We start from the raw sequence: 27,825 nt of genomic DNA on the forward strand, positions 1-27,825 counted from the left end.
GGACTGTGATCTTCTGTCCTAGAGACTGTAGCTGGAGAAAGCTGCCACTGCCTGCCCAGGATGCCGCCTGTTAGGGAAGGGAGCTAGGGTTACTGTTTCCTTCTTCAGATGAGGTAAATGGTGTGAAGATGCAGAGCACCAGAGAGAGAGCAGGAAGAAGTCCTGTTGAGCAGGAAGAAGTCTGGGACCAAGGAGAAGATGAGAACTTGAAAGGAGACATGAAAGCACAACCTGGGCTGTATGAGTGTTCACAGTGGTGGGAGGAAAGGAAATATCATCAGGGGAAGAACCTGGTAGTATGCAGGTGGGCTTTTGGCGGTAATAAGATAAATGGTAATAAACAGCCCAGCCTCAAGAACAAGGAAAGAGCAGAAAATGATGGCACAGAGAATGACACAGCTGGGACTTAGAAGACAGAGATGGAGATAAGCACCAGAATTACTTGGGAATGGATGCTGCCGACAGCTTTCAAACAACTGAATGTCATTAGAGATAAGGGAGAGTGTGGGGTGCATGTGTGGGTGGATGAGGGATGTTTTCACCCATTAAATGAGTTTGAGTTGTGTGGGGAATGTTTCAGTAGCAGGCTGTTTGTCAGCAAGGCCTCCTTTTTTGTTTCGTGTTCCACTCCCACTGTCTTATGCCAAAAAATGAGGAAATAATATATATTTGCCAGAAATAAGATGTGTTGGAATATATTGGGAGGCTGCCTAGCTTATGATCTCTCATTGACAGAAGAGCTACAGAATATAAAAAGTTTTGGAAATTGAAATCAGTGGATGAGATATGAAACATTTATTAGCAAGGGTCTGAGTTGCTACAAAACATACCTCTTCCAGAGCTTCCCAAAATTGTTGTGTCTTGGCATTCTGGAAATGGTGTTTCTTCAAATATGCCTAGACAGAGGTAGAAAACTGTGAAAATACTACTAGGTCTTTCCTCTTTGCCTATGAAAGCAGTACACGTGTTCAGTTGTACAGAGATACAGAGAGTACAGATCAGTTATACAGAGTATCTATCCATGGGTGGTAATATTGTGAGCAGGAGGTTAAATGGATCAATATTTAGCTGATGAAGTTCCTTTGCTTTCCAATGCATCCCTTAAGTCTAAAAGTCAGCATTTTCCAGTGTGACTTGTTAGTGTGAAATAAATATGTAACTAAAGAGTTCTTTGTATTTTGTTTGAATGGATACCAGCATAACCTGTTGCAAATTTCTGTCTAATGTAAGAGGTTTTTTAGAAGGAGGAAGCTATATTTCACTAGCTGTGGACTCAGATTGGAAGTAGGAATGTCTAGTCACCTCTAAGTTGTGATCAAAATGACTGTTACAGGGAATAATGGTATTCAGCTGTTTGCACCTCTTGAACACAGTTCCTGTCCTGTGTCTCACCTGGCTGCTCAGCGGCTGCTTTCCTACCCTGTTATCTGGATCCTGGTGATGTTTAGTCAGTAGATGGTGCTGTTTGTTTCACTGTTAGCCACAGTTGCCTACTTTAATGTTCTTGAAGGCTCTGAGTAGAGGGGGAGTGTTAGTCTCTTGTGGACAATGTGGCTGTATTTTCCTATCTTGTGGAACTGTCCTGATTGAATATTTGAAAGAACAAATAAAGGAAAATACAACTTTCTTGTAGCAGCCCATAAAGATGCTTTCAAGGAGGGAAGGAGCTAAGAAGAAACCTGAGCTGTAACTCTTCAGAGTTGACAGACGTTGGTTCAGAGAAAAGAGCAGATAACCTTCCCCTTTCTGGGAAGGCTCCTTTCTCTTTTTCTTCCCATAATGTTGTAGCATCATGTTTTTTCCTCCACAAGAAAGGACTATGAAATGTGCTGTATCTTCCTTTTCTACTCCTTATTACCCGGGCTTCCTAGGGCTGGGTGTCCCTGCATCAGGGCACAGATGAGCTTATGGCTATAAGAGTGTCTCTGCATAGCAAGCTTGGGTGGGTTGGAGGATTGTGGACAGATGAAGCTGCAGACATAATTTACAGCTGAACAAGGGGATCCTAGCTGACAACAGGACAACAGTGGGGTGGAGGAGGTTTCTCCACTAAAAGCTGTCATGAATTTAGGTCCTCACTGGCAGGCTATCAGATCTTAATGCAATTCACATTCCTGCTTCTGTGGGACCATGGAACTCCTTCCCTTTGACATTGTCCACTCAGTACTGAAATGCATTAAACACTTTTGCTTCTAATACCAGGATCTCTGATATTCCCGTTTTGAATACGGCTGTGCTACTGTCACATGAAGATGGGCCTCATTTCTGGAGTGTTTTGGTGACGCCCTTACCTGACAGCCTTTCTGGAAGAGGTCTGGTGTAATCCAGTCTTGAAGCATTCTGAGGATCGATGCACCCTGAGGACAAAGGGAAAGGGGAGAAGGTCATTCCATGCTGCTTTGACACTGGATTTCCATTCATCTGAAAAGCAACATGTGAGTGAATGTTTTATAAGGCAAAATTAGAAACCATCTATGTGACTAAGGAAGTGTTTTTTCTAATTCCTTCATGGCTTGGCATGCCTGCCTCCTGGAGCATTATTCTGGATGTGAGAGTTGGTCTTTACCTGTGATTAGATGCACGTTTCCAAGTTCAGCTGTGCCAGTGGAAGGGCTCCCAAGCCCTGCTGCTGGGGGTTACTGTCCTGCTGCCCTACCAGTTTGTGTGAGTGGTGATCCCTGTTTCACTTTGAACAGGACAGGGGTGAGGGCAGCTGGAGAACTAGCCCTGTCCAGCAGCACAGCCTGACAGAGGAAGTGACTTCAGCTGAACGCCCAACAGGTAGGGAGCTCCAAAAATGCTGCAAGTCTGAGGCTTTACATGTCAGAGATGCCATCTCAAGATTCAGAATGAGCTTTGCTGAGGACTGGTGTAAGAGTTTCGGCCTCTGAAGCAGGGTAGAATTGGGATCAGAGCAGTTACTTACTTGGGTGTCACAGAAAACAAACAATTAAGATCTTGAAAGAAATAAGAAGTAAAGGGAAGACAAGAGGGAGAAGCAGAGCAGTCAAGAGGAACAAAGAACAGAGTAAGCACAAAATGATGAAAACCAAAAACAGTTCAAACCCAATCTAAAATGCAAAATGCGATTTTAGGATTAGCATGTTTTCATTTTCCAAACTAAATCAAAGGGCGGCTGAGAGCCTAATGCTATGAATGGTTTAAAAATCCAGTTGTCCCATGAAAACAAGAATGTTATCTGAATTCTCAGTAAATCCTTTCTCCCCTATTTACATGTCTGAGAATAACAACCTGACTGCACGAGTCACAGAAGAGGAACTGTTTAAACAGATATGCCTCAAACTGCTTTCCAGACTATTGTCGCAGAGTCAAGGTTCTCAGCAGATGACTCTTTTCTGATGCAGTGATGTATTTGCCATGAAATATGTTCAAAAATGATTCAGTAAAATCTAGAACAGATATCCATTAGTGGTAAACCTAAGGCTGCTTATGATTAATGCTGATCATCAGGTCATGTGTAAGCACTAGGGTACCTCAGTTCCTCAACTTTGTCTATCAGCCACTTATCTGATATCACCTCTCATAGACCATCCCCTCCCATTTGTATTAAAAGTGAGAGTAGAAACAGGCACTTGTACATGCATTTGGAAACAGCAGAGATTTCTTTTGCTTTAAATTGCAATGTGTAGTTAGCCCCTTGTATCTTCTACTACTGCTTTTCAGTCTCTTCCCCCTACTCTTGTCATTCCTCTGTAGTCCACGACGGAGTGCGTTTGAGAAAAATTCATCCTAACAAAATGACTGGTTATAGGAACTCCAGTGTTTTAATAACTTTCCTTTCTTTCAGCTATTTGGGGAGGTTCAGGAAGGTAGCCTTGATTTGAATAGCTGACTGTTTCTGATGGGGATGTGGGGGGGAGTCTTTCATCAACACCCACATAATTTCTCCTAAAGAGTTTTAGTAATTGCCAGACATATGACAAGATTGTATGTGGCAGAAATGTGAAATGTTTAATCCTAAACTTCTTTAGCTGAGAGGTTCCAAAAATGTGGGGGTCCAAGAGCAAATTTCTAGCAGAACTCATTTAAGTATCTGTTTTCTGAAAAGGTAAGCAATGTTTGAACTCCAAAGACAAAAAATCTCATTGTCTAATAATATCTTCCAAGCTAAGAGGCAGGATTAAACCAGAAAACAGGTGAGATGCACTTACTTTTTAAGAGCAGATAAAAAAAATTATATACATTAATTGTGTAGTCACCAGCTCTACTCTAGCATAGCTTTCCTAGGCACATAGTGCCCAACCGATTATATAGCAGTTAGAGGTTCCCTTACAGAATACACTGCAATGACTTCACAGACTCTTAGGTAATTAATTAGAGTTTTAGGATTGTATAAACTCTGTAATTGCTCTGGTAAAACTAACAGAGAGCATTCCAAATTATGCTTTATTTGTTTAGTGATGGATATTATCATGAAGAGATTGTTTTTATAAGAAAAATGCAAAATAAAGCCAAAAAGAAACAAGTACATTTTGTCATGCATTTATGTATAAATACTAACAGTAATTTGAGCTAAATCTACGTGAAGACTTTCTCATTCAAGCCAAATTATATCCCAAGCCAAATTATATCCCAGGCAGACTGTTCCCAAACAATGCACAAGTCCTCAAGTGTTTTTGCTTAAAAAAATGAGTTCATGTGGCAATTATCTAGGCACAAAGCGATGAATAAAAACTGGGATTTTTTTTTTCTCCATTGTCTTTTCAAACCATGCAAAAATATGTCTCTTGCTTAGCTCACCACTAAAATACATTTTGGTCCAGAGTATTTGATTTAGCTCTGTATGTTTCTTGACTTTTGTTAGTTTGGTTTAAGAACAGTGTTACACAATGCAGGTTTTCACATGGTTTATGATTTGACTGTGAGGCATTTATGTTGCAATAAATACTGGTTATATTGTTGGATAGAGAATTTAATAATTGAAAACAGAAAACTGATGGAAATGAATGGATCAAGTCTAGCTAATAAAAGTAATATCTATGGCTGCAGACTCTAACACAGCTAAAGTTACAGTCAATGCAATACATACTTTACGTTTAGCTGATAATGGGAGCTTGGAGGGAAAGCAACAAGCAGGATTTAATAATGGTGGATTTTGTGCTTTCAGTGGAGACTTGTTATGGCATCAGATAGGAAACACTGACAGACATACAAGAAGCTGTCAACATAAACATGGTGTATCAGGGTCAGAAGCAACATGGGAGATGGTTGGTTGAGGAGAGAGTGAGCAGAGTCCCAGCTTCTTCTTCACCATGGTGGCACATGTGGTGGTGAGAGAGAAGAGGGACAGGGGTGTTTCCTTCTGTGCTTCTTGAGACTTACCTCTTAATGCACTGAAAAAAATGACTAGAAGCAAGTGTTGTCAGGATGCTTGAGTCAAGGGACTCCCTGGTTACATACTGGGGATTCTGGGGGACACCTGCTTTGTTCTGTGTCTAAGGGTTGTCTAAGGACAAAATGGCTTTGGCTATATCTGATATGGAGGGAGACGGGCCGGTTTCAGCCCCTTTGCCTGGATCCTGCTGACCACGTCAAAGTGGCGACCCTCAGCACAGCTGCTGGCCTCTCTAATTTTCCACAAGTGCCAAGCTCCTGGCTGCTGCCCCACACAGCTAGTACTACCAGAGGCTGCGGGCTCAGGGAGGCCTCTGTGCACCCTGGTCACAACAGCAGTCGGATGGCACCAGCATCCCAGCGTCTTGCGGCTCAGACAGTCCCAGAGTATTCATAGAATCATAGAATGTTTCGGGTTGGAAAGGACCTCAAATATCATCTAGTTCCAACCCCCCCTGCCATAGCAGAGACACCTCCCACTAGACCAGGTTGCTCAAGGCTCCATCCAACCTGGTATTGAGCACTTCCAGGGATGGAGCATCCACAACTTCCTTAGGCAAGCTGTTCCAGTGTCTCACTACCCTCAGGGTGAAGAACTTCTTCCTTATATCTTGTCTAAACCTTCCCTCTCCCAGCTTCCAACCATTACCCCTCATCCTATCACTGCAGGCCCTTGTAAAAAGTCCCTCCCAAGCCTTCTTGTAGGCCCCCTTCAGGTGCTGGAAGGCTGCTGTAAGGTCCCCCCGGAGCCTTGTCTTTTCCAGGCTGAACAACCCCAACTCTTACAGCCTGTCCTCATAGGAAAGGTGTTCCAACCCTCTGACCATCTTGGTAGCCTTCCTCTGGACTCGCTCCAACAGCTCCATGTCTTTCTTGTGTTGAGGACTCCAGAGCTGGATGCAGTACTCCAGGTGGGGTCTTACGAGGGCAGAGTAGAGGGGCAGAATCACCTCCCTCGGCCTGCTGGACACACTTCTCTTGATGCAGCCCAGGACACGGTTGGCCTTCTGGGCTGTGAGGACACATTGCTGGCTCACGTCCAGCTTTTCATGCACCAGCACACCCAAGTCCTTCTCCCCAGGACTAATTTCAATCCATTTATTGCCCAGCCTGTATCTGTGCTTGGGATTGCCTCAACCCAGGTGCAGGACCTTGCCCTTGGCCTTGTTGAGGTTCATGAGTTTTGCATGGGCCCACCTCTCCAGCCTGTCAAGGTCCCTCTGGATGGCCTCCCTTCCCTCCAGTGTGTCAAGCTCACCACACAACTTGATGTTGTCAGCAAGCTTGCTGAGAGTGCACTCCATGCCACTGTCCATGTCGCTGACAAAGATGTTAAATACCACTGGTCCCAGTACCAATCCCTGAGGAACACTGTTTGTCCCTGGTCTCCACTTGGACATCAAGCCATTGATCACAACTCTCTGAGTGCAACCATCCAACCGATTTCTAATCCACCGAGTGGTCCATCCACCAAATCCATGTCTCTCCAATTTGGAGACCAGGATGTCATGCATGACAATGTCAAAGGCTTTGTGGAAGTCCAAATACATGACATCAGTTTCTGGTCCCTAGTCAGTTGATGCTGTAACTCCATCATAAAAGGCCACCAGATTCGTCAGGCAGTATTTCCCTTGGTGAAGCCATGTTTGTTCCCACCAGTCACCTCCACATTTTCCATGTGCCGTAGAAGAGCCTTCAGGAGGATCTGCTCCATGACATTGCCAGGCACAGAGGTGAGACTGGCTGGCCTGTAGTTCCCCAGGTCTTCCTTTTTTCCCTTTTTGAAAATGAGCATGATGTTTCCCCTTTTCCAGTCAGTGGTCACTTCCCCTGACAGCCATGGCTTCTCAAATACGATGGAAAGTGGCCTAGCAATTTGGTCTGCTAGTTCTTTCAGGACCCATAGATGGATCTCATCAGGTCCCATGGACTTGTACACCTTCAGGTTCTTTAGATAGTCGCGAATCTGATCTTCACTTACAGTGGGCTGATCTTCCTTCTCCCAATCCCCGCCTTCGGCTTCTGCAACTTGGGCAGTGCAACTAGAGCCCTTGTCAGTGAAGACTGAGGCAAGGAAGTCATTGAGAACCTCAGCCTTCTCCATATCCCTTGTGACCAGTTCTCCTGTTTCCTTCCAGAGAGGGCCCACAGCTTCCCTAGTCTTCCTTTTATCACTGACATCCCTATAAATGTTTTTCTTGTTACACTTGATGTCCCTGTCCAGATTTAATTCTGTCTGGGCTTTGGCTTTTCTTAACTGATCCCTGGCTGCTCGGACAACTTCTTCGTATTCTTCCCAGTCTACCTGTCCTTTCTTGCACTCTCTGTAACTTCTCTCTTTCTCTTTGTGTCCTGGAGCTCCTTCTTCATCCACACAGGCCTCTTCCAGTCAGTTCCAGCTAGCTCCTGAGAGAGCCTTTATAGGCACTGGTTCCCACCACCACTGACAGGGACAGCCCCAGGATGAGCAAAAACCATGTCAAACAAGTGTCCTCTATCACCTCCTGGGCTACAGATTACTACGCTCCAAGTCAGTCCTGAACTCCACAACTCTCAGTGAAAAGTGGAGCTAACTTATCTCCCAGTTTAGGGCCAATGTCAGTAGAGGCTGGTGTAGCCCATCTTTGCTAAGGCTTCTTGGGTGGCTGGGATACTGTGAGCAAAATGAGACAAAAAGTTACTTCCTGTTTTCACTGCTTGGTTCCCTGCCCTGCCTCCTCAAAATAGAAGTTGTATTGCCCTGAAGGTGTGATGGGGAAGTGAAAAAGAGGACACCTGGACATCTGCCCTTGCATCATCTGCCCTTGCATTAGATTATGAGGCTTGACATAACTGGGCTACATTAGCACTTCAGGTGACGGGAGAGGGATGAGCTTAGCATCTGGTTTAGGATGATTTTAAAACTGGCAACTCTAGTGGCAGAAGCTGCTGACACTGTGACTTCCCTGCACCTCTGCATGCTGTGAGCTGGTTTGCGTGGCGCACAGTGGCTGATTGAGGCTCTGGCTGCACTGCTCCTCTCACAGTTGCTTGTGACTGAATCATCACTGACAGCAATCAGGAACGTCCCAGAAAAAGCATCCACACAGACAGAGCCCAAGTGGATTAGGAGTTCTGATTACCAGCTACCCTGACTCTTATCTCCTCTCCCAAGCCTGAACTTTCTTTGCATCCAAAGTCACAACAGGAGAATATCCTACCTTACTGTAGGATATCCCGTCAAACACAGAGGTGATTTCAGCTGGAGATGACACGTCGACCACAATTGGGTGGGAAGACAACAAAGAGTCATCCTTCATTACAGGAAGCACATCATCAATTAAAACCTGTTCAAGCTGAGAAAGAGAAGATGTTAGAATAGAAACAAAGGCAGGACTATACACCTAACTTCATAAAATAAGTAGTTTGAACTGCAGCTTCTCTAGGGGGAGGCAGTTGGAAATTGAATGAAATTTCACCTTATCTAAAGAAGAACTTGCAAACTCTTACTGTATGTCTGAGCGGGGAGGGATAAATTTTTTGCTTAACCAAGATAAATTGCTTTTGCAAATCCCATTTTCCCATGTGTATCATAACACAAAACCCCCCACAGTAGGCAAAAAAAAGGAGCTTGTATTACCAATTTCAGCAGTGTGATAATATCTGCAAAGCATTATGGGCTCCTCTTACAAAAATGGAGCTAGGGAGGGAGGGAGGAAGGAGGCAGCATTCCCCATCCCAAGGTTTATAACTTTTTAAAAGTACTTAAAATTTTTTTAAAAGATTAAGTGGCCTGCAGTCAAAATCCCCTCACTTCCCAATCAATATGGACCAAAATCCACTTAATTTCTATTTAGTTTTCTTTTCTAATACTCACTAGGATGTAACAGTGAAACGGCTCTAGATCTTAAATTAACATGGTGTCTAGATACAGAAATGTCTTTTAAATTTTAGGCTCAGTAGTTAAAATTATTCTTATGTAGTTAACGCAACAGGTCCTCTACTTCAATATTAAAAGTGTGTCAGGAATAATTTTGTTCTCAGCCTCACATAACGTGGATGAGAAGAGGGAGCAGGGAGGGAGGCAGGGGAAGGACCGAGTAGGCACTGCCTGCTTCTGAAGTCACTAGGCTCAGGGGCCAGTAGATTTTGACAATGGGCTCAACCTATGCAAAACCTACCCTGCTTCCTTCCACTGGCATATGCTATTTATTTTCTAGTAACCAGAATCTCACTACACCTGGGCAGCTAGGGGAAATATGTATGCTCAGCGCCATCATATCTGTTTGGGAGGGGAGGAAGGAGGCTACAAGAAACCTCCCTTTATTCACGCACTGTTAAGATTTCTCAGAGCATAATGCATATTTAAGTCTGCCCTTTTTGTCTGCAACATGCTTAAAGTGATTGGAGTTGATTTTGCTGCCCGGTTAGTGCTGTGGGCCATTCATTCACTATCACTACTTTTGCGCTGTGCGGAGTAGAGATTGAGTTGAAGCATTTGAAATGACACTTAAAATGCTGGCAACAGCTGAATAGGGGATCTGATATTTTCCTTGATGAATAGCCTAAGCTGTGGAGACAGGTCCAGGTTCCCAGCACTCACCAAGTCAGATAATGATCCTAAGACAAGTCCTGTAAGGACACACTACAGCCCAACTAAATAAATGAAAGGGAATCTCTGTCTTCAACCTTGCAAAATTGCTAAGGCTCTGTCCAGAATCCAGCTAGGTATTATTTGCCATAATTATAACCAAACACTTCACTCACTTGTTAAAAAAGAATGAGTCTTCTCTGCAGACTCAAACTTTACAAAGTTTACTTTGACTAGTTTCAGACCATAACACAGGTAGGTGGAAAAGCTTAAACCAACTTTTTCTTTATAGTGAACAGCAGTATGTCAGTTTTCTATAAATATACTTGAAGTCTTCATCATCCTTGTCTAATTTTTACTTCCAAAATGCTCCCCCCAGCCCCACCAGCCCGCCACAAGACACAAATAATTACCATTTGCCAATCTGGTTCTGTAGCATTTACTCCCAGGAACTCAAAATAACTGGCAAATCCTTCATTTAACCACAAATCATCCCACCAGTCCATGGTCACGATATTTCCAAACCACTACAATTGTAAACATTGAAAGACATAGTGTTAGCTAAATGGTAAATGTACGTTTCAGCATCTCACATCTCTACATAGAACATTCGTCGGTTCACTTTTCTTCCTGTTGCCAGATGAAAATTATCATAATTCTGGGGTTTAACTAGGAATTCAGGTCTCGCCTTGTGTTAAAACATCACTTTTATTATAAAATTACATATTACTGGGGAGATTGCTAATGATTCATATGCCACTGAATATATTTTTAGTTTCTTCTTCTTGATTTGATGATTCGTGCTTGTAAGGGTATGTTTTCAGACAGCCTCCACAGTGTTTAGTTGTCCTTATTTTCTTGCCCAAAAGAGACATCTGCACATGCAAATTAGTTCCTTTAAGACATTTCAGACCGATTTTCATAAGCTGGCTCACCGTCTGGACCCAAGCATCTAACTTCCTGAGAAAAATTCAAAGGCAGTAGTTACGGTACTTTAAAGCTCTAATGGTGAACATTTTAACACGATATTTTGCAATTGAATTGTGAGCACATGTAGAAGATCCTGAGACAGAGTTAATGACAATATTTTTAAGATTAAAATGTTGTGACTATGCATTTGAAGCACTCTAGAAATGAAACGTGTTCGAAAATGTACCTGATGAACGAGCTCATGGGCTATCACAGCAGCTACTCTCTGTTTGTTGGAAGTGGCTGACTCGTTGGGATCATACAGCAGGTTTGTTTCTCTGTATGTGATCAGCCCCCAGTTCTCCATAGCACCTGTCCCGAAATCTGGAATAGCTATTTTATCTACGTTGAAAGAAAGATAAGATGATTACCACTGTATCCTTTAAGCCATTTAGCTCATCCTCCTTCTGTGTATCCGCAGCGTGTTTTGCTTACCATTCATGGTTCTGGCTTACTGCTGTGTACTACAGTCTATAACCTGTGTTTAAGAAGCAGGGAACTGGCCTAGAGCAGCTGATAGCAAGCACCGTGGCTCTGCTGAGATCAGGATCAGTTGCACTAGCTGAGGATCTGTCCTGTGACGTGACGCTATGCCGCCTCCTGGGAGCGTGCGTATCACACATTGCTTAATTTTGGCTCCAGAAATTAATAGTATTGTCTGGGGATGTGCTGTATGCAGTAAACCTCCTGAAAATATCTGTAGCATAATGAGGCATGTCATTGTTTGTCACACTGTTGTATTAAAAATATTTATTGACATGTTAACTGAAGTAAATCCCCCATGCAGTGAACAACATCTGCTTCTACTCCTAGCAATTTATGGGGGTCACTCATTTATAGTCAGCAATCAATACAGGTTTAAATGAGAATTGTGGACTCAACTGGACTGGCATTTTCTTCTGCAAATAATGACCACAGCCATTCTATGTGGGTTAGTGAAAAAGTACAGATGGATTTAAAACTGAATAGAATGAACAACCCTCACTCCACCCTAACAGAAGATAGGAATTACTTATTTTAATTTAAAAATTTGATTACAGAATCAAAGCTGATAGTCGGGCAAGGGCTTCACTGACATTCAAAATAAGGATCACAAGGAGAATGGCAATGCCAGAAGCCATAAATCAATGTGAATTACAATATTTAAATAAATCATTATGCAGAAACATATTTGATTCATCAGGTTTGATCTAGATGACTTCTAATAATTCCCTAATAATGAGGGAATAACATAGTAAGACAAGATTTGTGATCCAACAAATAGACATTCTGAGAAAAACAGTGTAAAATCTACAAGAGCATCTGCCCTCTGATACTGCTGACCTGAGGTTGCTAGTCCACCCTGTAGCATAGACAGGCCCCTATCTGTACACTGACATGGCAAAGTCATCAGACTTTTATGAAAATGAAAGTTTGAATATGAATTATAGGTGAAATATAGTCCCAATTATTACTGGAGACCAGTGTGTGAAAGAACAACACATTTTACTAGTTTCCCTAATTCAGTTGTCATTGAAACAAAAACAGATATTTACAGTAAACTCACATGATATTTTGAAAGGAGGAGGTAAAAATCCGTTGTTAAGGTAATACAAGTTAGCCTTACAGGTACATGCATGAATAGCCAACAAAAGGTTTGCATAGCATTGTTAATCATCTTCAAAGTTTGGGTTTGTTTTTTCCCTATTACATTGCCTTAACTTGTTTCTAGTTAATATTTTTCCATCCTTTTAAGTTCATGAACCTAACTGAACTACCTCTTTGGAGGTCTTAGGAGGGGGCATTTCCAAAACTCTGATTACATTCCCAACTTTATTAGTTAAAACAGCACAAACCAGATCCAGAGTCCAGAGAGCCCAAGCTAAAGGATGCCCAACTGCACTACTTTCTCTTTTCTTGTTGTGTAACCACGGGCAAAATTTGACAGTGTGCCCACTCTTGTTTAGCTCTGGGTCTTTATTTAGCCCAGCAGTAGAAGCTACAAATTATATGCTGAACCACATTAATCTTTCTAAGAAGTGAATACATGCCCATGTTGCACTAACGTTAATAAATAGTATGACATACTCTCTGGCAGTTTACATCTTCATTTATTCACTGCTGGTTTTTATCCAGAAGTTCCCATGGAAGTGACATATATTTTTGTCAAAAAACTTCTGACTCTATTTTAGCTCATGATGTTCCTTTGCTGATGACATGAATGCTCCCCCTGATTTTCCACAAGACACTTTAAAATAACCATGTCAGGACTGGTGCTTCAATTCAGCAAACTGAACTGTGAGAACTGGTAACTAAACTCTTACTGGTATCAACTTTCCATCATGATATTTAAGAATATCTTGAACTACATGGGTACAGTTTTAAAACATCCTGACATAATATCAGCAGTTAGCAACAAATGCTTTCATGATGTTTTCCACCAAAGCACAGAGACCTGTAGGAGAAATGGAACTGTGACAGTGAGCAAACAAAATGGAAAATATAAGTATTAATAATCACCTAGTTTTGGAAGAGAATAGCTCAAATTAAAGTACTCTTCAAAGAAGTCGAATACAATTTTTGTCACGTTTGCTGCATACTCTGCCGTGTCTATTTGCAGTGGCTGGGCATAAACTCTCAGCTGTAAAATACAAGGAGACAATTATAACAGTCTTCAGTTAAAAGAAATTAGAAGGTGGCAAGCATTGAAAATTATTTAACATACATACCTATAACACTGCAGGTTTTCTCTAACAGACTGGCCTGAACACTGAATTCTGTTCCCTAAACATTTATTCAAAAAATATTTTCAAATGTTGTATGTAAGAGAGACCAAGTCAACATAAGCTATGCACGCTTTCCACAGTATGCCTAAAGCTGGCAAGACCCAGGTCCAGAAGCTCACAATGGCCAAGCTTGGAGCAGGGCCTGGGTGCATACCAGCCTCTCCTTCCCTGAGGCCTGGTTTTCTCAAGGAGGTAGCCTGTGCAAGCACAATTGAAGGGAATCCACTTGTTCTGAGCAGTTCATTGGTCTGGACTGATTCCATCAGACCAATCTTTAGGAGCACACCTGTCCTGAAACATATCTAAAGCCCATAACACCTTTTTTTTCTTCAATTTCTTCCTACCTTTCCTACTTACTATTATCACAATTTCCTCTTGTCTTTATATGTTTGGAATCTCAGACCCTTTGAAGACAGTGCATTTACCAGATCTGTCACTCTTCCTGGGCATGCTAGCCCATGCAGGTTGAGTGGCTGTTTGCCCATGACCTCAGGCCTTACAGCCGCCCAGTCACAGCTACGGTGCCTGCTGGGCTGCTGCGCCTCTGGAAATCCCAGACAAATATCAGCTGTCTCTCTTCCCACCAGGCAGGTCCGGGAAAACCAGCACGTTTGGTAGCCCTGTGTGAGTTCAGTGACCATTTCTGTGCTCCTCTTGCATATATGAACATATGTTTTTTCCTGAATGCAAAAAACGGTGTGTTGAGTGCTGACCTTTCCATCCCTGAGACTTGGTGTTTGGGACTGCTTTGACTATTACTATCAAGCAATAGGAAACCTCAAGTCCTGGAGGACTAAGGTCCTTATGGCACCCATAACCATGAGGTTTACAGCTTGAAAAAGCCTTTTTGGACATCATCTCCACATCGTCAAGATAAGATTTGACTTCAGAATTTATGGAATCGTTTGAGGGTCTTTCCCTCAATTTCTTTGTCCCAAAGCTCACACAGATATCTGCCCCAGAGCAGAGCCATAGCACTGGAGTGTCCACTGGCAGAAGCTGTAGGCTGTTCTCTTCACTGTCCCCTGAAATCTCCGGTATGGAATGTAAGAGATCTTTAGATGGAGAAAAGATTCTGGCTTTAGGAAAACCAATCCTTCTCATCTATGAATGGGCCACATTCTTCTGCTGTGTTGGTGTGGCTTGTTTACTTCTCAGTGCTGTCTTACAGCCAGGAGTTTAGGATCCAAATTGAGCAAAGGCTCCAGCCTGCTTTTGGAGCCCTCTTGGAGCCCGACAACACATTGATTTCAGTACCATGAAATTACGCTTCCTCCAATGAGAGGGGAGGATGGGAAAGTAGACAGAAATATAGCTGCAATGAAAAAACAAAACCAAAAAAAGCTTATGAAATTCAATCGGGAATCCATTCCAACCAGGGGATTTCCCTCAGGGTCAGTTTGCAATTACAATCTGCAATTTCCACTTCAGTAAGCTCTTTACCCAATTTAGCAGTGTTTGGTCCCCTAGCTGATCCATATTAATGGTTTCCAAAATCTTCAGAGTGCGCTAGAACTGACTTTGGGTTTCATTTGTATAATCTCTTCTGCGATTTTCCAAACCAGACTTTTGGTACCTGACAGGTAATCAGCTCAGGAGCATTGTTTCCAGCCGTAGGCAGAATTCCTGCCATTGATTCCATCAATGTCTTTGTTAGGGAGACGGCTTTCAGGGTGAACAGAAGTTTTTAAACAATTTACCGGGTCATGTGAGCTTTATGCTGTTGCTGTTGTTTATGAAAGGAATATATGGATCACATTGGTACTTTCCATTGGATGAGGGATTTATTGCTGGAAACTTATACAGCAAACTGTGGAATATTCTTTTTTAGTAGCTGGTGAATCTAAATACCTCTTTGCTCAGCTGGGCTTCAAATTTTTTGGAAAGGAACTGTTTGGTTAGAAGAAGGACTCTCTAAATATCTGATTAAAAACTCTAAAGAGAGCCTGGTGTTCCTGGGGAAAAAGTAATTTTTAGTAATGACGTTTATGTGGCTCCCTTAATTAAAACCTATGTTATACATGTACTTTACATTGGTAAAACAATGTCCATGCTAAAAGAAATGGTTATGATTTTAACCTCACTTAAAACCCAAGTTTTCTAGTGCAGGCAAGTCCTCAGACATTGTTTAGTGAGTGGCATTAACAAAATATGTAGTAACCAAGGCCTGAATTAGAAGATGTTTCTTCAGGCAACCTCTATACTGACACAAATACACCTGATTCTACACACACACTTTAATTGCCATTTTTCAATGAACACTCCCCCCTATTTAGAAAAGCCACAATCAGTCAGGAACACTGAGGGCTTTAGTGTTTTTCTTGGGGGAAAAAAAAAAACTAATATTGACCTCAGGGCCATATTCTGGAGTGTGGCAAGGACAGGCAGAGAATGTTAACTTTTGCATCTGGAAAATAAAGATTTTTACATACCTCTTCATCACTTCTTTTTTTTTTCCTACTGCACTATGTTCTCCAAAAGCTGCACAAATTCTGATTCTTAAAATAACTAAACACTAGAGAATATCTATCGAAGCCAAACAACCAAGTCCTGGCCCTGATAGTGAATGGAGTAGCTGCGATGAAGAGCATCTGGTTAACAAAATTGTGTGGTTGGGTGGCCTAAAATGTTCTCCTGTTTTGCAAATTACTTAGCCAAGCAGCAGGGATCTAAGAATATTGCCTTGCTGTCTCAAACCGGGATCCATTTGCTTGGCTAAGTGTAATTTAGCCTAAGATAATTGTCAAGAAATAATATAAATGTACAGCATGATGTTAGTGAGGGCATAGAAGAGGGATGCCTCAGCACAGCACTGTGCCAGGAAGTCTTTGCTAAGAACTGGATCAGCACCGTAGAGATTTATGCAAGGCAGATTTTCACATCAGACTTAAGTAAGTAAGGATTTGCCAAGCTTTTTCAGATAGAGAAAGTCAAGAAGAGCTTACTTGCTAGGGGAACAGCGATCTGGCCGGGGCTTTGGTCCAGATTCCCTGTCCATTGGTGTCACTGCCTCCTGAAGAGGAGGAAAGTGCTGCCAGCGTAGCTGAACTGCAAGACCATGTGTTACACCCCTAAGGGGAAAGGAAGGGGAAGCAGCAAGAGCACACAGCCCTGGGATCATCCTCTGTCTCAGTTGAAAATAGAGATGTAAACCATTAGATAATTAAGAGAGAGTTGAGAATCCCAGACTAGGTTTAGGCTAAATGAGGAGTTTATTTTGAGAAGCAAATTGTATTTAGGCTTTCAGGTTGTGATTCAGCGTAATGTCTCGTGATCTCCTTATGACTGACCAGTTGCACCTTCAGGAGATTTGAATCTAAGTGAGAACTGGATTGGACTATCTGTTGCATCTAGATAAAGGTGCTATTTTAATTTTATGGATTCAGATTCAAACATATGCACTTCATTAGAGCACTTATCAAATATCCAGCCGTTTAGCTGGGCACTATCACTTCTGTACTTATTTGTAAAGAACTTACACTGGGCCTTTAGCCACTGTTGTAAAATGAGTATTAGAGCAAATACATAATGGCACATAGCATAGTAGTCCTGTGTCTCCAGGACTGTAAATAGGAAGACATCAAGTGCATAGATTCACACCTTTTAACACACAGAAAACTCTAAAGTATTTGTATCCATGGCCTGTGAATGTCTTGTAACCCTGGACTTGTACATGCCCTCAGACTCTGGGCTTTAAGTCAGGGATGAGGTTGGAGAAATAGTGCTTCTTTCTCACTGATGTGCTTGTATGGGAGGTACTGAGGGGGATCTCACGAAGACAGGAGGCAGGGAAGGACTGCAAAACACTGTACGTGGCCAGGGTCAGATGGACCAGTGTGGACACCTAATTTGATGAAATAGGCTGCACAAAACAGGCTATAGGAAAGGGAAAAATATGTACCTGTTTGTATTAAAAAAGAGATGTTTTGGGTTTTTTTTTAAATGCAAATCATGGTACATCTGTTATCTGAACCATGTTCAGGCTGCAACAGGACTTACAGGTTTTCCACTAGCGGATATTCTCTCTATCCACTGAAACTGGTGCACCGCAAAGCATACCAGGTAAGTGCTCATGGGAACTGACTTCTCAAAAGTTGTCCGAGTCCAGCCACCACCGAGCTGTACAGTTTGCTGCAGAAATGGAAAAATAATTAATTTGATTTTTGCAATTGCAAACACATGCAGAGAGGGTACAATATTTCTATGGAGGCTGGGACTACGTAGGAATGGTAAATCACCTCTTCATGTTCACCTCTTCTGGCATGGCATTGCTGATGGCATGAGAACAGACAAAAAGTTTTTTTTTGTAATACTGCAATACATGAAATGGGACTTTGTTTTTTTCTGCTAAATGAGTTTACCTGGTTCTAATTTTCATCAAGGATTTAAAATCACTTACATGCACAAGAATTTTGCCAATAGGAGTTTTCCAGTGAATACTAGTGTGTTTTGTTCTTGAAACAGTTGCATAAAATAACATCATTTTGGACAGATCAGAGAGTCTCTTCTCTCTTAAATACATGTATCGTGTAGGAATCAGGGGCTGTAGAGATGCTGCTTAGGATAAGGACCAGTCTACTGAATCTATCCTGAACTCATTCAGATACAAATTAGTACTGCTAAGTGGTGGGTTTTTTAAACATATGTGAGGTTTAGTGCTGACCATAGTTTTTATTTTTTAAATCAATTAAAAGCCATTCCTGATTTTCCCAAATGTCCTTAACTCTCAACTGAACTGTATGACCAAACCCACAACCTGTTTTATGTGATTCATTCTCTAAATATTTATTTCTACTATTCATTATCTGCTATTGCCTATCTGATAATTTTTTGTGCTTCTGACTGGGTGACTAACTTTAATAGGACAAAAGCAAACAGCATATAAAAGGCATTAACCTTCTACTAGAGATACAATACTTTGTAAGATTTGTTTGTTATAAATACAATATAAATGAAGCATAGATAGTGAATGTTACAGGTAATATGATTCCATGAGCAAAAAAGCTTTCTCACAGATACATTTACAAACCCCTTTTCACAGAGATATTCACAAACTACTTTTCCATTACTTGTCTCATTTTGATGCTATTTCAATAATTTTTATTCTTTCAACAAAGTCAGAACTTTGGTGACAAAAACATAAAAAAAAATTCACTCTAGTGAAAAATGCAAATGAAATGTACAAGTTTCCAATTTTGCTGAGCTGATTTTGCCATCTTGATTATAAAGCTCCACACCACCAAAGCTACTACAGAACATGTAACATACAATGTGCCTTGCATTTACAAGCTATTACATTTCCATCCATTTAAAAGATTTCCTGAAGATCTTTCACTACTAAGAACAGAACTGCTGACCTTGTGAGCATACCAGATGAAAAAATGCTCTGCTATCATACATTAGTCAAACCTGAGTATGACCCCAGCGTAATCTACCAAGTGCCTGTACTTGGATTTTAGCAAATTAGTTAACAAGCAGTAGAACCTTTGAAAGCTTATTTTGTACGTCCTTACTAGAGGCAAGGTCCACGTGTAAAGATGTAAAGTCTAAAAACCGACTAGATCTTGATAACATCTAGCCTCTTCCCCTCACCTTCCTTACAGGTATCCTCATTTATCTAAGGTCTCTGAGGAAAGGTGCAGCAAACACTCTCCTTTCATGTGTCATCCATCATGGTGCTCTTTTAGGTATCATAGAAATGTTTTTAATAACTATAGGTCAGAGCTTTAATTTGCAAAGAGTCTGCGAGGCAGCTGTATCAGACTACATTGCTAGGGGATAGCTAAGGTTTGGAGGACTCTTTAAATAAAGCAGTACACAGTAAAGCAGACCTTTGTTTTCTCGGCGGGGGAGTGATTGGGAAGATGCTATTGCCAACAGCCTGGAGGCTGGAAGCTCTTTTCTTTTTTTCTTTTTTTTAAAAAAACTTGGCACTTTATCTCCCGCTTCAGAACATATTCGTTAGAAATCATACATTGGACTACACATTCAGTTAAACTATTCCTTAGAAACTCTCTCAGCTGAAAGTCATTCAATCTTCTTCCAGAGGGCCCAGAGACAGACAATTGATGCCGTTGAATTTTGTACAAAACTTGGAATTTGACCCACCAGGTCCAGAAATAGATTATTTAGGAAATTACAGTTATGGTGGACTGATAAGTGTCCACACCCATGAGCTGACAGATGGGATTTCAGATCCTGTATTATTAAAATTAGTAATCCTAGACTTTCTTGCTAGCAGGATCCTTTGCCATTAGATCGTGATCAGCAGACCCTCGCTTTGCACCATTATGTAGTTTCAGTGATCATTTTAGACTTCCTATCTGGGAAGCAGCTGTCTTCCAGATTATTCCTTCTCAGAGTCTACCTGGTCTGACTGAAGAACTTGCTGTTACCTATTTATACTCAGTAGAGGATGCTTATCTAGAATATCTGAGTAGAGGGCCGTCTAGCTAAAGACAGAAGAGACGTTTCATTTCTGCTTTGGATTTGGCTCTGTATTGCCACATTGTGTGTTGGTGGACCACTGGGAGTCCTCAGCAACCAACCAACCAGCCTTATTTTATGGAATATTTACTAACTATTAGCTTTACAGTGTCTGGGTGGTAGAGTCTGTGAGCACGCAAGGATCTTGTGATCCATGCTACCTTTCCAGTGGCTTTACAGAACCATTCCATTTAGGCAGCAGAGTTGGAAAATACATACCTGTACTGGCATGTTTGAAAGTGCTTGGTACGCGTCCTCATGGATGATAGATATGTTGTAAGTTGCCTTTTTGTTGGGCTCGTCAAAGCAAGGAAATGATTTCCGTGCATCTGTTGGCTCATGATCAGTAGCTGCAATGCTCCTTAAAAAAACAACACATTGGCAAGCCTTCATTATATACCTTTTAAATCTTATCTGCAATTCCTAAGCATAATTTTTAGCCATTTCACAAACTAAACTACAAATATTTCTGTGTACTTGCCCATCCATAAAAGTAGCTGACATCAGAAATGCACAAGCTAACACCATATAGGCATGTGTACCATGTACACCTCAAAGTCTGTCATCAACATCCTCTAGGTTTCAGAGCAAAAGCTAAAGCCAATTTCTTATCATCAAATATTTTTAGGAGCCAGGCAATAAGATAGAAATGACCCCTCATGGATGGTAAAAATTTTGCTCACCTTCCTGATGAGCTTTCCCATTGATTTATGCGTCTAGAATAAACTACCGATGGTATAATCTGAAAGAAAATTAAGGTCCTGGTACAGGGATGTTTACTTAAGTCACTCCATCTGTTGTTTATACACTAGAGCATATCTTAGAACTGGAGTCTTGAACATCTCCTGAGAAGACACCTTGGAATTGCTAAGTGCCCCTAAAATCTCATCCTGCTTGTGTGTTTCTTTTTCTGCAGTTATCACATATAGAGTTTTCTGCTAGTTGCCCTGACTCCATTAACGAAACTGCTGGAGAAAGCATGGAAAGTTCAGGTGAACATCCTAATACTTAACTGTTGCTATGCTAGCTGTGTCAGGGGGGTTAGAAAGTCATCTCAGTTGTGCAAAAACAGCTGGAAGAGCTAGACAATAGGGGTCACACAAAAAAATGAGGTGAAGGTTGTGAATGTTCATATCATGTGCTTGCTTCTCACAGCGGTATCGGGATCCCCCATTAACGAACCAGTGGCAGACAATATTCTCCAGTGATTGATGGTGAAAGGGATCACAGATGCTTCTCCAATTAATCTGGAATGTCGAGCATTTTCTGACAGTGCTTCTACAGCTGCTCCAACTATATTAAGGTAGTTTTTCTTTCCAAAAAGTAATTAAAAGTGTACATCATAAATTGCAGATCTGCAGCAATCCTACAAGCTCACTTGACAACCAGTATTTCAATGTTTCTCTTGCCCTTGGCATTTCCCTGTGACAGTTAAATACTAAACTGGTCATTAGGAACTTGTAGCAGCAAGGGTCATTTAGAAGCCTGATGGAGGAAATATGTCTGAGTTCTTACCATTCATGTTCATTGGAGTAGTAACTCATGGGCAGAAAGCATAATGAACATTCACCTTAACATAACTTCAGGCTCAATAGAGTTTCTTTTGCTTGGTAAATTGTTTGATCTCACTCTCTACTTTTTGTAGGATTCGAAAGCTATTTCACAATTAAGTTAACTTCAAGTCTCCAGGGCAATGCTTCACAGCTATTGCTTTAAAAATGGGCTATATATTTTGACACATTTATATCTTGTTCCTACAGACTGATAACACTGTGATATCTCTGTTGATTTATAAGGTGATAATCCATCTGTTCTCATGTATTTGTGGAGGAGGACAGACATCAGCAGTGCAAAACCTTAGCCCTACAATTCCTATGGGGTAGATGATGAGAACTCCAGGCTATATAGCATTCATAGAAGTGGCACTAGAAACATGTAAAGTTGTAATTTCCTTTCAAACTGTATAATGTAGTTTTTAGATAAGATTTTCTTCAGTGCTTGGTGGCTTCTACCCTTCTACTTGCTGTTCATGTTGAGACCTTTAAATGTGAACTAGAGGTGACAGTTGTAAATATGATAGTAATAAGTGAAGATCTGGCTGAGATTGCATCCAGCTGTTTTTCCTGCAATAAAAGTGCTGCATTTAGAACCATGATGGATCCCCCTCATTTTTTTTTTTCCCCCCAAAGCACAGCGGATTAGTGCAAAAACCCCTCACGTTGAGCTAAATAAAAGCATTTTTCTCCTAGTCTTTCCCTAAATTTGGATTCATTTCTTCTTCAGAGAAAATTTTCTCCTTGAGGAAGAAATCCAGGAACGCTACTTTTGTACACTAAAAAATATTTTGCCTTTCCCTAATCAATAGAATCCTAAATACCAGTCTCTCTGTTAGAGATATGCCAGCTGAGTATGTTTTATAAGCCTCTTATTCTCCTTTTACAGAGGACAGAGAGAATTCCTATAAAAGGGAAGCCGTAGCTTGTCGCTAATAGTAATGCAAAAGCAAAACCAGCTGCTGTGACATGTTTGTATTATCTGTAATACTAAGGAGAAAATAAAAGGGGGTTTTAGCACATTCTTTTGGAATAGTAACTAAGGAGTTAAAAAATGCCATCACACAAGGCAAGGATTCTTGTTGTGCTCCTTTCCCTAATATCTGAAAATAACACAATAGTAATGTATTTATGCTCATTGCGTCATGCAAAGTAGAGAAGGACTGTTATTCCCCTTTCATCAATGGGGAAATGAAATGCACAGACAGGGCAATAGCTTACAGCTGGATTCAAGTACCCACAGGAGGGTCTAGGCAGGTCTATGTCTAAAATCTACATTCTCAAATTTTCTGTTTTACTGCTCCATACCCACATGTGCATGTCAATTTAAATAGTTGTATTCCCAGGGTATCTCAAGATCTGCTTCTGGGCATGTCCAAAAGCACCTTTGTCCTGATGGGGATTGTGTGATCTGTCTAAACAGGATTCCCAAATGAGGTGTCCTTCTCACTAAGCCTCCCAGAGATCCCAGACTTGCAGGCATGTTCAGCACACGTCTACCTGTTTTCCACAAAATGTGGTGGGAGATTTGAATCTAAGCGACAGCAGAGCCTGGACATGTGCCCAGTTTGTAAACAAAAGGCATTATAGCAATGCTTTGGCAAACCTTTGCCTTCACAGATAGGCAGCTGGGGAGCAGCTCAGCCCTGGGAACTGACTTTCCAGTGTTATTAATTCTCTCAGTGCTTCTAACACTGCCCAGAAGGGAAGGGGGAGTAGGTTAATTACACATTGGCTCTCATTTTCACCTCAGCCCCTTTCTCTCTGACATCCACTATTAATAGACTGCCTTGACATTTGCTGTTACTTGATGCAATTTGTGTTTTCTTACAACATGACAAAAAAGGAACTATTTGGGTTGAAATTTTCCAAGGGTGATGTCTCCTCAGGCAAAGGTGAAATAAAGCTAATTCTGGTCAGCATTGATTTTGAGTAGAAAGCCAAGGGAAAATGCGGTTTTAATAAGCAATAAAACCCTTCCCTTGACATCCTTCCTCACCCCATCCTATCACCTACACTCATGCCGCATAGCAGCAACTTGGCTGGTGGTTGCAGCACCACTTGGCTGGTAGTTGCTTTCATTTCAAAGCTTTACTTATCACTATCATGTACATCTCCTCTTCCACCCCCACAAACAATCTGCCCAAACTTAACCACATGAAAAGCATTTCAGAAGTCACCATTCCCTCATTCTTATTAGAGCCCTTCTCAAGCCTAACAAATAAACTTACACACTCAAGTTCCTTTCTGTATTGAGTGTTTGCGGCCTGCTGACTAGGATCATCCTTGCAATTGTAGCTTCCAGCACCCAAATCAAGAAGTAGGAACTCTTTCAAAGTGACCTCACATTTTATGCTTTCTTTAGCTTAGAAGTTCTTTCTTCTTGATGTCAGATGCTTGCTCCTTGTCTTCCTACACCATCTGGATCTGAGGGATGGGTGCTCACCTCTCCTGCTCTGTGACTCAGGAGACCTGCATTCTGGTCCTGCTGTTCTGGTGTTGTGACAGACCTGGGGCAACTCGTTTAATATCTAGGTATCCTCCACTGATAAAAAGGAAGCAACACACCTCAACTCAGAAAGATGCCAAGAGGTTACACTTTAAAAATACTGTGGAGATGTCAGATGCTCAAAGTATAAAACAAAGCACCTTCCAAGTCAGAGCAGTATTGAGGTGGTAGATGGAGGAAAACAAGAGGGAAAGATCTGTCTGGGGTTCGAGCTGTTCTCTTCATGGCTTCTTCTCAGCTCAGATAACTATGTTTAAGTATGAAAAATCAATGCTTGCTTTTTCCTCTGCCTCTTGGATTTGCTGCTGGTGGTGCCTGTCACTGCTGCTACTCCTGGCATTGCCTGTCAGCGTCTGAATGAAGCTGATGCTACTCTCACTCATAACATCATTGTCCCAACAGGGCAAACAAGTGCTGTGAAAACACACCAGTATTTGTCTCCATGTTGCTGGTACAGGGCCTTGGAAAAGTCTAGACAAGTTTATCTTCTAGCCGTAAAGGCTGGAATGAGTCACTTCAGAAACTGAAATATTGGTAAATGGTTGAGTGTTCTCTCTATACGTTAACTGCGACGAAATGCCTTTGAGCAGTGGGCAATGGCTTTTTCAGGCTTCCACCTTGAAGTAGTGCAAACCAGGGAAATAGAATGGGTTAGCTGAACTGGGAGAGGCTTTGTATTCTTTCAATAACTATTGATATATCAAAAAGGAAGAGCTGGAGTACAAAAAATGCAAGTCAAAGATAACCTTCATCATTTGGGCTTTCCCACCCATAATTTAAACCAGCTGCAGGAAGGAGCAGGAAGTTCTTGTTTGGATATTCCTTAGGCTTACAACATCAAGGAGGCACGATGTCAGGAAAACTATCACAAGAACATGTTACACCAAAACTATTACCTTGGGGAGTGACAGGAGAGAATGGTGAAAGCTGTATGCTATTTATTTTACCACAGAGATAAAAACAGGCTTCGATCCCTCCAGCTCTCTGAGGGAGCCATTTGTAAAGCTCCAAGGTAACCTGGGACCAATAGAGTATGAAAAAGTTTTTCAGAATAATAATAACAAACCTCTCGTTCACTTGTCAACAGCCAAAGGGTTTTGAATACAGCATCTTACTTAAGGGAATGAGAAAATTAAAGAACAGCCCAGAAACGTCAGCAAGTTGGTGAGAGACAAGACTGAGAAGCTGAAACAGGGATAGAGCAGGCCTGAGCAAGCAGAAATAAAGAAGAAAGTTTCATAAATAAAAGAAAAACTGCTTTACTTGATCTGTCCGTTGTCAGTATAGGTGGTCCTATAAAACCCAACCAGGGAACCATTCAGCCAGCCTTGAAACTTCAGGGTGAGTATATAGGGATCACTTTCATCAGTGACAGAGAGCTCTGCTTCTGCCTTCATCACTATGTACTCTTGTGGCTGGTACGCAAAGCAGTCATTCAGAGCAATCTGCTGTCCCGAGTATTTCCGTAGTGTGGGCATTTCTGTAATCTTTGTCTCTCGCAGATGGAGCCACAGGTAGCTGGTAGATTTTTCCAAAGCAATAGAAATACTGACTGTCCCAGTGTAAATGTCTGTCTCCATTTCAGGCTTCATTTCCAGATCGTAGTGGACAGGCTTGATGTAAGTAGGTAGCCTAAAATGTCTCCAGTCTCCAGTCTCGTCATTTTTAGGAGGACAAGGCCCCAACTCCACTTGGGGAGGAGGGTTTGTTGGCTGGTCTGTTCCCTCTGAAGGTTGTTGAGATTTAGGTCTGCTCAATCCCACGCCAAGCCCCACAGCAAGACCTACAACAACCACGACGCCGCAGATGACAGCCACATGCTTTGCCTTCATGCAGTACCTCTTGGACTTCTTATCCTCAAAATCCATGCCCTCCATCTCTTCTCCTGGGTCTGTTCTCACAGCAAAACATTAACCATAAAAAAACTTATTAGTCACTTCAATGCTTGCATTCAGTAAACTCAGCAGACTTGGTTTGTATTTTAATTGTGTAGCTATAGCTGTTCTCTGCCCGTCTCCCCCACCTCGCTTTCCACAACACACTCAATTAATTAAAGACAACATGCATTTGGAGGAAATGTGAGTGATCAAAAGGAGTGCAGCTGGGCTGGGAGACGGAGGAACCGACACAGAAGAACATTGTTCCTGCCGTGCTCCCCTTATAAGCAGTGCAACCCCACCCCCAGCCCCTCCTGCTCTGGACTGAGTTAAATATAAAACAGTGCTATGTTAATCAGCAGTTAGGAGATGATCAGATGCCAAAGCTCTGTCAGCAGCTTTCAGAAAGAGTTTGCAGATAGAGGTGTAACTGCTCCAAACCTCAACTTTTGCCACTACTTCTTCCTTTTTTTCCCATTCTGTGTCTTGTTTGGATTTTTGAGGTTTGAGGATTTTTTTACTTTTTCCTTTTACTAGCAAAGATTTCTTTGAACTTCCACCCTATCGTTTGTGAAATGACATCTCCAAAGTCTCAAAAGTCCAGCAAAATTCACATACATCTTTCGAAGCCTTTTCAACTGTTTCTCCCCTTTTCTAGGCTCATTTACCTTTGCTGAGTAATTCAAGGCAGTCACGGGCAGAAGAATGCACAGTGGAACAATAAATTTTGATCACTGACTTCAAACTTTAAAACATGTCTTATTCCTCTCCCCCTCTCATAGGGCCATTTTTCTAGGAGGTTCCTTATAACCACACATGCAGGCTGGTGGCTTGGGATAGCGTTGCCTTGTTGGTCAGCTCGATTACAATGCCGCCTGTGAACCCTTGCTGTGAGAGACACTTCTAAATATGCAGTTAAATGGTTTACATACTAAAGATCTAGTTTAGCATTTACTACATGTTGTCATGATGTGGTTCTTCATTGAAACAAATTAATTGAATAGAGCTTGATTCTGCTTGGGGGAACTTATTGTAAGTAAGGTCTTGCTAAGCCTGCAAGCAAGATGTTGCTAACGCGGTATGAAACTGAGTACAGCAGTAGTCTTGACCTCGTTTGATGTTGAACTAGAGGAAAACAGTGTAGAACAGAAACCTTGGTCCCTGGGTCTCTTAACCCTTTTCCTACACTTATGGAGTCCACTTGAGTAGGTTTTTAATCAGGCACATCAGTTTGGTTACATACCTCCTGTTTTAGTTTATTACGAGACAGATTAACATTGCTCTTCACATCAGTTACAACTCTCTGACTACTTAGCCTCTTCTTTTTTTTTTTTTTTGAGGTGGATTAAGTTTCACCTAGATGGGTTGACTTAGGCCCTAGAATCAGTCAACACATGCTCTGAGTGAGATGCACGGAACAAGGGAAAGAGCTTTTCCGGGATAGACTTCATCCAGTCTGTTTAGAAATGGATCTGCTCACAAGCTTTATAAGTCTTCCTTTGAAATATCACCAGCCACCACAGGGAACTTTAGCCACCCAGTCTGCATCAGCGCTCTTACAGCATACTGCTATTTATATAGCATCTTGTTTTAAAGGCAAGGTTTTCCAACAGGAACTGAGACAAAAAAAGGTCTTTCTTTTGCAGAGCATCAAGTTAACTCTTACACAGATATTTGCAAAAGTGAAAAACCAATGCAAAAAAAAAATCAAGCAGAAAGCTAAAAATCTGTTTCACATTAT

The 27,825-nt window shown here is 41.6% G+C and overlaps 1 protein-coding gene across 1 annotated transcript in view; it reads right to left on the reverse strand.

Annotated features, from left to right (window-relative positions):
• The window catches only part of ENPEP (glutamyl aminopeptidase), a 37,932-nt gene extending 11,848 nt beyond the window's left edge, over positions 1-26,084 (reverse strand). Inside the window, exons 1-9 of the mRNA XM_086464145.1 lie at positions 25,471-26,084; positions 20,365-20,506; positions 17,659-17,790; positions 13,394-13,514; positions 11,082-11,236; positions 10,339-10,452; positions 8,556-8,690; positions 2,292-2,357; positions 831-896 (exon numbers count right to left, since the gene is read on the reverse strand). Of these exons, the coding sequence (XP_086320271.1) occupies positions 831-896; positions 2,292-2,357; positions 8,556-8,690; positions 10,339-10,452; positions 11,082-11,236; positions 13,394-13,514; positions 17,659-17,790; positions 20,365-20,506; positions 25,471-26,084 (1,545 nt within the window). The remainder of the gene's footprint in view (positions 1-830; positions 897-2,291; positions 2,358-8,555; positions 8,691-10,338; positions 10,453-11,081; positions 11,237-13,393; positions 13,515-17,658; positions 17,791-20,364; positions 20,507-25,470) is intronic.
• Positions 26,085-27,825: the final 1,741 nt, after the last annotated feature.

Source organism: Leptosomus discolor, chromosome 4, assembly GCF_034619465.1.
Source record: "Leptosomus discolor isolate bLepDis1 chromosome 4, bLepDis1.hap2, whole genome shotgun sequence".
In the NCBI taxonomy this organism is placed as follows: domain Eukaryota; kingdom Metazoa; phylum Chordata; class Aves; order Leptosomiformes; family Leptosomidae; genus Leptosomus; species Leptosomus discolor.